Source organism: Diceros bicornis, chromosome 6 (genome assembly GCF_020826845.1).
Source record: "Diceros bicornis minor isolate mBicDic1 chromosome 6, mDicBic1.mat.cur, whole genome shotgun sequence".
NCBI lineage: Eukaryota > Metazoa > Chordata > Mammalia > Perissodactyla > Rhinocerotidae > Diceros > Diceros bicornis.
In genome coordinates this window covers 63,139,084-63,149,470 of record NC_080745.1, presented here as the reverse complement: position 1 = coordinate 63,149,470, position 10,387 = coordinate 63,139,084, and the positions used below count along the sequence as shown (strand labels likewise).

Below are 10,387 nucleotides of genomic sequence, written 5' to 3'. Positions count from 1 at the left end.
GGCAGGAATGAGGCCTGAATCTAGGTCTTTGTACAATGTGTTCGGGGTTCCTTTGACTCCACACAACAGACTGATCAAAGTATTCCCAGCCCCATCCAGTCCTCACAAGCATCAGCTCAACCAGCAGCTGGAGCTCACCAGGACAGAGCCTGTGTTGACACGGCCCACACACCTCTGTCCTGTGAAGAAATACAGCCCTGACTGGCAAGCTCTCTGGGGGGAAAAATTATTTCCTATTGTCTCCCTGCACCAAAGACCAAAATTATTCTAGATGGATTTGAAAAAAATCAAGGCATTAGAAAAGTCTAAGGAAAATAGAACTGAATATTTAATAACTTTCTGGAGGCAAGAAGACTCTAAATTTAGCATTGTGTTAGAAGTCTCAAAGGAAGGGATTTTATAGATTTGACTACATTAAAGTTTGTTAAGTTTTAGTGAAAAAAAAAGGACTGTACAGGGCCCAAAAAAACCCTGAAGAAATATTCGCAGCAAAATATGAAAGAAAAGAGTTAACTTCTGGTATGTAAAGGAGTCATGCAAATACCTAAGAAAAACTCAGCAGGAAAAACTAACTAGGGAACAATTCACAAAGAGGAAGTACTGTTGTTTAACAAACATTTAGAAAACTGCTTCATCTAACTAAAATCAAAGAAATAAAAACTGAAAAGAGTTATCAATTTCACCTATGAAATCAGGAAAAAAATTAACTATAATACTCAAATAGTACTAGTGAAAGTGTAATGAATGTATGCTCACACATTAATGATGGGGGACTAAATTTACCCAACTGCTGGAAAGCAATTTGGCACATTTATCAGAAACCTTAAAATATCCATATCCTTTGACCTAAAATTCCATTCCTGGAAATATGTTCTTAGGAAAGAATCATCAACATGGAAAAAGTTTTACACACAAAAATGTTAGTCACACATTTACTTACAACAGTGAAATCAGGTAAACTGCAAACGTTAAAGGAATTGTTTAATAATTTACGGTACAGCCACTTGATGGAAATTTATGTCATCATTATATGTTCTCAAAGTGCTTGCAATAACACGATCACCATTTACAGTGTAACGCGAAGTGGAAAAGTGTCTAACATTGTATGCGTGGCTTTGTATAACACTTTTATGGAAAGAAAAAGCTTTCTAAAATGTGAACCATGTTTAAGTCCTATGATTATGAGAGATTTTTTTCATCGCCCTATATCTGTATTTGAATCTTCTTTTTTAATGAACAAAGTCAATTCTTCTTTAGCCATGCGGTGGCGCGTCTTTCTCTTTACGATGTGCCTCGGAGCTTCGGGACTCTGCGGCGGCGGAAGGTTCAGAGACCCTACCACAATCGGATCCCGCCCTCTGCACCCCCAATTCCCTTGTCCTTCCTCTGCCCCCCACCTCTCCGCAGCCGGACCCGCGGCGGGCCCCTCCCCCCCACGCCCGGGTCCCGGTGACTGCGATGCGCGGAGGAGGAGCAGCGCCCGCCCAAGCGCTGCTGACACGTGGGGAGGGAGGAAGCGGCGGAGGAGGAGGGGTTGGGTGTGTGGGTGGGTGTGTCCGCGAGTGGGAGAAACCAACCCAGGACACCTCGGAGCCTCCATTTTCTTGTGCCGCTCATCGGGCCGGGGAAGTAGGAAGCTCTCCCCACGCCTGGGATCCCCTCATAGGGGGACACCGAGCGCAGACACGGGAAAGCTCGGGCCACGGCCCTGCGCCGCCTGTTACTGCCCCGCGCCGCGGCGCCTCCTCGCGCGTCCCCCCACCCCGGCGCGGTGGTCGGGCCCGGCGGTGACGTCACCCATTGTTTACAAATCAACCGGAGCCGGTAGGATTCCGGCTCCCGCGCGGCTGCAGGCGCGCGGCGCGAGTGCCCGGCGAGTGGCGGCTTCCGCGTCCGCCCGGGTCCCGGCTTCGGCTTCGGCTTCAGCACCGCGCCCGGCTCCGCCGCGGCCCACCGAGCCCCGCAGGCAGCCGAGCCGCCGGCGACCGCCGCAGAGCTCCGGGTGTCCGGGCGGGGGGCCATGCCGTGCCGGAGGGAGGAGGAAGAGGAAGCCGGCGAGGAAGCGGAGGGGGAGGAAGAGGAGGAGGACGACGACAGCTTCCTCCTGCTGGAGCAGTCGGTGACGCTGGGCGGCTCGGGCGAGGTTGACCGGCTGGTGGCCCAGATCGGCGAGACTCTGCAGCTGGACGCGGCGCAGGACAGCCCGGCCTCCCCGTGCCCGCCCCCGGGGCCGCCGCTGCAGCCCCCGCGGCCCCCGGCGGCGGTGCGGGCGGACAAGGCTCGGTCCCCGAGGCTGCCGCCGCTTCTGCCGCCCGCGCCGGCCGAGGCGGTGGGCCCGGCGCCCCCGGGGGCCCTGCGCTGCGCCCTCGGGGACCGCGGCCGCGTGCGGGGCCGGGCTGCGCCCTACTTTGTGGCCGAGCTCGCCGCAGGCCCGAGCGCGCTCCCTGGGCCGTGCCGGCGAGGATGGCTGCGGGGTGCCGTCGCCTCCCGCCGCCTGCAACAGCGACGATGGCCCCCAGCTGGGGCGCGCGCCCGAGACGACGACCCGCACCGGCTCCTGCAGCAGCTCGTGCTCTCGGGGAACCTCATCAAGGAAGCCGTGCGGAGGCTCCAGCGAGCCGTCGCCGCAGTTGCAGCCACCGGCCCCGCGGGTGCCCCTGGGGCCGGGGGCGGCTGCAGCGGACCGGACCCCGTCGCCCTGCAGCCCTCCGGCACCTTGCACTGACCCAGGGCGCCTGGAGGAGGAAGAGGAGGCCCGTGCGTGGACCCAACAGCGTCCTGCCCTCACCATCCCTGAGCTGAAGCCGCCGTCGCCGTCCTGGGAGCGACCGCCTAGGCTGCGGGGTTGCGCGTGGGGAGACACCACAAATCGAGAAGTTGCTGGCCCCGGCGAGGCTGTCAGAGAAAAGTTGAGCGTGGAGAAAAGCACCGGCCAGTGTTCGTCCGTGCCGCGTGAGAATTTCCCGGGCCACCTCGGGGCCAAGGACCTGGAATAAACTGGGAGAACTGTGGCAGCTACTTGCACCCACTTTTACCTGAATTAACCCTTAGGGGCATGGTGTACTTGGATTGTTTAAAGAGAGGGCTCCAAGGGTCGGGAATCGCGAGGGCTTTATAACAATACTTGAAAACTAATGACACGAATACATTTTCTTTATTTTCCGGTGGAGGAGCTTAGTGAAAATGGTGCTACAATTGCTGTGCAAAGAAATTCCGGAGGGAAGAAGAATGTAAAACCTTGGGTGGTGGGTGGGTTGGCATCGCCCCTTTTCCCCAATCTAATTGGTGGCTGGTGGAGGTGGGAGATGTGGACTCCAGTGAGGGGGTGGGAGGGAGGTGGAGAATTTTCAAAGCGGGTAGAGTTGGAGTTGAATGTGGACTTTTAAACGACTTGACCTTGCCACCTGGGGTTCAAGGTCATGTCCTGCTGTAGGTCCAAGGCTGTGGGGTTCCTGGGAGAGCTAACTCACGCCTGTATCTTTTCTTCCTCTTGCCCTAAAAAGAGCCCTGTCTGTGCTTTGCTACCTCTTGGAGTCTCCCGAGGACACAGACGCGGAGAGGGAGGTGTGGGGAGAGATTTGTTTTTTCTGAGCTTTCCTCTTTCCAGAACTCCTCCTCCTCCTCCCCTGAGGCCACTCTTGGCCATGCCAGGAGCTTTCTCAGAAAGCCATAAACAATCTCTCGGGTCTGCCTCCTGTCCTCCCAGCTGGCTTTTCTTATTTCACCCTTCCTGGTGTCTGCTCGGGATGGGTGAGACCCTGGATGTTCTGCTCCCCTTCTGGCCCTCTGCAGCCGTGGTTCTGAGCCTCCCTGGGTCCTCACCCCTCACAATTTCCTCCTGCTGCCAGCTCTTCTTTGTGAGTGACTGAAACCGTTTTTAAAATGTGACTCTCTGAGAGGAGAAACCACTGGCTTTACCCTTGTGAAACTTGACGGCGCTTTAAGTAAGGTGCCACCCCCAAACTTTAAGGTAGCTAAACCAATTTTTTAAAAAAGATTCAATGGCGTGTTCATCCTCCAGATGTAGCTATTGACGTACACTTCGCACCGGAGTGTCTGAAATTGTGGTGGTCCTGATTTATAGGATTTCTTAATTAAAATGTCTGCTGAATAAATTTGGTTTTTGTTTTGGAGCATGGTTTGGCTTTTTGGTGGAAAGTCGGGGAAAGAAAAGCACAGAGGGATACCTTTAATGAAGAGCGCACTGGCAACCTGGGCTCAGCACAGGATACTGGCAGAGCTGCAGTACTTGCGTGCTTCTGGGTTGATGTTCCACAAGACCAGAAAATTAAGTCCAGGTTTTTAAGAGCTGCTAGATGGGCTTCCACTCCCTTTGCGGAATAAGAACATATTCTAGAAACGCTTTCTAGGCTGGAGGGCAGAGGCCAAGCGATTTGCTGTGTGTGGAGGGGGGTGGGGGGAGGTGAGTTTTCATCTGGATTTTTTTGTGTGAAGAATGAGGGCACGGGCTGAGCCAGCCTGTTTTCTTCTTCGAGGCTGGCCCAGTCTTGAGCTGTGGCCTAGGGAAAGGAGAACAGGGTTTTACAGCGATGTATTTGGTCTTTGTAAAATGGCTCAGTTTGAGCAGGTGGGGGTTAGCTTAACTGAAGCGGCCCCTCCTTGCTCTCCTGCCCTCAGTTGCATCTTCCCCAGGCATGGAACCCTTGCTGAGCCCCTTCCTACTTGGAAGCCTTTCTTGGTACAGCCCAGCTCTGCTAACCAGCCCTTGGGGGACCTCTCCTGCCCAGCACTTTCCCACGCTGGGGCTGCAGGGGGAAGGCTAGTGCTCAGTGACTTGGTTGACTCAGCCCTGCTGCTTTCCAGCTGTGTCACTGATCTGTGCTTTTCCCTCTCATTTATAAGACAATAATACTTAATAGGGTAGCTGGGGGGTAAAATGAGGACCTGAGGTGTCTGGGACACTTAGGTGCTCAAAAAATGATAGCTGCTAATTCTTGGCACCACCACTGCCCCTTCCTCCTTCAGGGGGCCCACATCTATTTCCTAAATGTTCCCCACTTGCCCTCACTAGCGTTTCAGCCACCTCTCTTTTCCTGTGAGCACCAGCTGTTGCGGCCTGTTGCTTCTGTACGCTATAAGTCCCTTTTCCTGAACTTCCAGAAGGCCGCCTCCACACACCTTCCAAGTGGTCTGTTTCTCTGCTTTCATCGTTTGCGGGGGTGGCATTTGCCAAACACACATGTGCCAGGTACTGTTCTGGGTGCTTTCAATCATATCATCTCATTATGTTGTGGCTTTATTTGCCATGAGGTAGGCACTATTTTCTCCATTTTATAAATGAGGACATGGAGGCCCAGGAGATTAAGTGATTTTCCTGAAGTCACCACCTTTTAAGTGGTGGAACTGAGATTTGAACCCAGGCAGTCTGGCTCTAGGGTCTGCTTCCCTCATCCAGATCTTCCAGTCAATACTGTACCACCTACATGAGACTTTCTTGACACCGTTTTCGCCCATGTTGGGTTTATTGAAGTTCTTAAGAGCATCCCACAACCCTTGACCCACTAAATACCTCAACACTGTAGCATCACCATTCTCAAACTTTTCTTGTACACCAGCCGCATATGTGCAAGGTGCTGGGGATCTGGGATGAGGCAGGATTTCAGACATCCTGGAAGAACCCACAGGCAGGTTAGGGGCCGAGATCTTCACATAAGGTAATAGGAATTGCATAAGAGAGGCACAGATAACAAATGGTATATGGCTGCTGCTTTTAGACCCTTTAAGTCCTCTGTGTGCTGAGGGCATAGGGCCGAGATGGTGAGGTCTCACCCAGTGCGGATGTCTTGTGGTCTGCAACATGGCCAGAAGAGCACTCCGGAATGAAGTTAGAATGGTGACTGTAGACAAGGAGAGCGGATCTACAGGACCTGAGAAGCAAAGTAGAGAGAGGGAAAGGGAACAGCCCTGTTGTGGGCAGGCACTCCGGTAGGCATCTTTGACAAGATATTACTTCACTCTTTACAATGGGGAGACGTAGGACTTATTGGAGCAGGATCTGAACTCATGGCTCTTAAGTCCATCCTCTTGCCTCCTGTCTGAGCCTACCCACGCCTTTCCTCATGAACTGCAGCCCCTGCTACTGCTCAGTCATTTGCAAAGACTCTAGAGAGCTTAGTCCTGGCCCTGGGCCTGGGAAGTGTCTCTCTGTCAAGGAGGCAATGGCCATTTCCAAGGTGTTGCAGCTTGGGATAGCCCATTCCTAGTACTTGGCCCAGGAGTGACTGTGGCTGGGATATCCCTAGCCCCTTGGAGTAGATGGGCAGAGGACTGGGGGCGTGGGGAGGGGCAGAGTTGAGATGCCTCCATCTTCTGCAGGGGCCAAGGCCTAGGTTTCCCTGGTAACATTCTACAAGTCTTGAGCCAAGAACAAGAGCAATAGGGGAGAAGCCGGTGGTGTGAGTGTGTGTGAGTGCGTGCATGCGGTGATGGGGGAGGGGTTGGTTAGAAGTTACAGGGATAGCAGCCTGGTGCCTTATAAATGATTAGGAGTTGGAGGAGAGATCAGGGCTGAAGATAAAGATTTGGCAGTTAGAGGTAAGAGCTGTGGATGGACCCTGGGCCATGCCATCAGTTGGGAAGTAATAACACTAGCTAATATACATGGTGCTTACCAGGTGCCAGGCTCTGTTCTAATCACTCTACAAAGACCAACTCATCAAATCTATGGGAGGAAGAAGAGTAAACAAAAGGAGCAGACAGAAAGTCACAGTGGAACCGAGAGCAGCCAAGGGAGGCTGAAGGGTGACTAAAAGGGATGGTGGGTATGTGTGTCTACACACGCGGACAGGTGTGCACACGTGAACACAAACACAGAGCTCTATCCATATTGTCTCTGTGTATATGCTCTGAGGGCAGGCCCAGGGTATGAGGAATCAGATCTTGCTCAGTGACTTTCATTATCTCTTTTGAGCCCTGAGGGTGCTCGACTTCCCTTTATCAGTACCATTAAGTTGTGTGTTTTGAACATCTACACCACAAGTTCTTCCTCCTAACCTGGCTGAAGAAAAGTACTATTTATGGTGCAACTGGAGAAAGGTGATTATGACTCCAGTGTCTGGGGAAGATTTTCAGGAAAACCTAGGAAACCATTTTTCACCCATATTAGGCTGTGGAATTTAATTAGACAGTAAAAAAGAACCGGGCTAAAGGCAGGGCAAAGGTAACAAGATGATAACCAGCTTGTGTTTTTCTTAACCCACCCAATCAATAAGTCAAACAGACTGCATGAACAGCTTATCCACTGGGGGTTGTGAATTTTACCTCCTATGAGTCAGTTAATTGATAAGGAGGAGCAGTCAATAAACTCCCTGGTATCAAATTTGGTTTTCATTCTATTGTAGCGTAAGGTAGAGAAGAAGGATTCGTTCAGACGAAAACAACAGAAATGTACCCAGCCATCCCAGGCATGAAGGGTTATACAAGGTTGTTTCAACAACCAACCTTCAGGTCTCCGGCCTTGCTGCAGTAGGACAGTTTGTGACTTAGGGTGCTGGCAGATGGGACACCCACCCCTACAATCCCCCTGAACCCTGCCTTTCAAACCTGTCCAGACTGGGCACCCCATCCCTTCCCGCCTCCTCAAGGAGCCTTGTCCTTCCATTTCTCTCTTTGCCTATCCTCCATCCACAGCTGGATCACCACAGGTCTCTCCTGGGTGGGGACATCCGTCCTTTGGCCCCGCTGTCCATTTTTAGCTGCTGTCCCTCCTTTCCCACCTTGTTCAAACTTCTAGGCACCACAATTCATCATCTATGCCCCAAGCACTCTCTTAGCCTCCACAAGTCTGTTGAAATTGCCCCGTTTGTTTGCTCTGCAAATATTTACTAAATGCCGATACCCAGGCGTTGTTATTAAATGCAGCTCTGTTTCAGGCAGTGGCCTGAGCATTTTTACTCGCATTAGCTCAATGAATCCTCACAACGTTCTGAGGCAGGGACTTCATTATTACCAGACTCCGCAGATGAGGAACGTGAGGTTAGAGAGGTGAAGTGACCTGCCCAAGGTCACGGGAAGGGAGCTTTATTTTTTATATGTGAGGAAAATCAGCCCTGAGCTAACTTCTGATGCCAATCTTCCTCTTTTTTTTTGCTGAGGATGATTGGCCTTGAGCTAACATCCGTGCCCATCTTCCTCTACTTTATATGGGACATGGGACGCTGCCACAGCATGGCTTGACAAGTGGTGCATCGGTGCGCCCCTGGGATCTCAACCTGAACCCAGGACCTCCGAAGCGGAGCTTGCACACCCAACTGCTTACACCACCGGCCGGCCCCAGGAGCTTTAAAGAAAGGGCCAGGATTGCGACCCAGGCAGTCTGGCTCCAGAGCCAGCGTTTTAACAGCTACCGGGTACTGTACTGAGGCTTATGGGTTTTCTTTTTGAAACGTGTCCCTTCTTGTCTTTTCCTCTCTCTTCCCGCCCAGGCCCTTATCGCCTGGTTCCTGGATGCTGTAACAGCCATCCAACCCATCTGGCTGACCATAATGTTCCCCCTCAACCTCAGTCCATGCCCCATGCCATATTGCCTGATAATCTGCCTAAAACATCCTCTTCATTTTGTCACTCCTGTGCCATCAAAGAATAATCTTTTTGGGAAAAGAAGACATTCACATATGAGTCCCTGAGATAACCCTGTAATGACAGTAAATAAAATGAAGAGTGAGAACAAAATGCACTGGAAGATCACTTCCTGTGAAGAAATTGCACGATTTTCTCAGTACAAATTATAGACGGGAGTGGACAGGGTGGGCGTGCAGAACTTCAGCTGAGTGCTGAATTTGAATTAGAAGGAGATGGGTTTTCTGATAGGAATGGGGCAGTTAAGAGCTGTGGCCCCAGGCTGTCCTCCCCACACACCCTCTCCTTTGTAATATTCCCTTCTCTACCAGCCCCAATCCTGAGCTGCTTTCAGGTTTGGCTTGAAGGGGACCTCCAACTTTTTCCGAGTAAACCTCTTGTAGACTGATTATTCCCTTCCTCTGCTCTTCCCTATACAACAGGAGTACATGATCAAGAAACTAGTCTTCAGAGGAAACGGGTTTATGCCCTTTAAGAAATAAATTGAAGGGGCCAGCCCTGTGGCTTAGCGGTTAAGTGTGTGGGCTCTGCTACTGGCAGCCTGGGTTTAGATCCCGGGCGCGCATCGATGCACCGCTTCTCCGGCCATGCTGAGGCCGCGTCCCACATACAGCAACTAGAAGGATGTGCAGCTATGACATACACAACTATCTGCTGGGGCTTTTGGGAAAAAAAGGAGGAGGATTGGCAATAGATGTTAGCTCAGAGCCGGTCTTCCTCAGCAAAAAAAGAGGAGGATTGGCATGGATGTTAGCTCAGGGCTGATCTTCCTCACACACACACACACACAAAAAAGAAATTGAAGAAGTCATTAAGAGGCAGGATCTTCCACAAAAGACTTAAGTAGTGGCCTTCATGTAATAGCTGCCAGGAATGTTTGTTTTATTATTTGCTTCCCATACATCATCTAATTTAATCTTCACCAAACTCTTCAAGGTAGGCTCTATTCTAATCCCCACTTTGCAGATGAGTTAATTGAGATTGCTGAGGTTAAGGACCCTGTGCCAAATCACACAGCTAGCAGTGAAGGGCTGCCTGCAGAGCCCATGCTCTTTATCTATTAGGCCTCCTGGGAAACACCATTATGGGCAGGTCACTTGTTCTCCCTTCAGTTATGGATGGCAAACCAGGAAGAAGCGCTGCCTGGGAGAGTTTTGCCCCTTTCCCTGCACCAGCCTTCACTGTGTTCAAATGGAGTGCACATCCGAGGGGAAACCTCTTTGGGCCTCCATCTCTAAATGAGGCAGGCTGTAGCACTAGACCTCCGAGGGCTGAGCTCTCCCTGGGCTGACATTCTGTGATTACTGAACACTGGTGGAAGAGGGGGGAGCTAATTGAGTGAGTTAGTAATTTGGTTGCCAGGGTAACTCTTCCCTGATTGGAAGGAAGGGATCACAGGGTTCCACACAGACTTTGCTGGATAGGAAAGTGGTGTCTGATCTTCGCTCCATGTTTCTGCTTCTGAGCTGGAAAAGGAAAGAGCAAAAAAGGGTAAAAACTGAATCCAAATATTGTAGCATTTATGCCTGATTTAGAATGAAATCTTGGGGTGGCAGACTGGAGTTCTCTGTGAGGTGTGGCATTCTTTTCTCCACATCATTCAATATTTGCCAATTTCTGTGTTTTAATTTATATTTTTTTCATTGAGTTTATAGCTTTGGTCTTTTATCTCATCCAGGCCATTTTCTGTGGCCAGCTGTCTTCATAGAATGCTGAACATTTTCTAAGAAAATTGTTATGGCATACCTGGCTCTCCCTAGCTCAGCCTAGGGATCTGGGGCCTGATTTT

The 10,387-nt window shown here is 51.2% G+C and overlaps 1 protein-coding gene across 1 annotated transcript; it reads left to right on the top strand.

Annotated features, from left to right (window-relative positions):
* Positions 1-2,013: 2,013 nt before the first annotated feature.
* On the top strand, positions 2,014-4,133 carry FRAT2 (FRAT regulator of WNT signaling pathway 2). Its single transcript, XM_058543664.1, has one exon. The coding sequence runs from the start codon at positions 2,021-2,023 to the stop codon at positions 2,723-2,725; it is 705 nt and encodes a 234-aa protein (XP_058399647.1). The 5' UTR covers positions 2,014-2,020; the 3' UTR covers positions 2,726-4,133.
* The last annotated feature ends 6,254 nt before the right edge of the window (positions 4,134-10,387 follow it).

What these genes read in the sequence shown, in the direction of transcription:
- FRAT2 (XM_058543664.1), top strand. Translation starts at nt 2,021, where the DNA reads ATGCCGTGCCGGAGGGAGGAGGAAGAGGAAGCCGGCGAGGAAGCGGAG.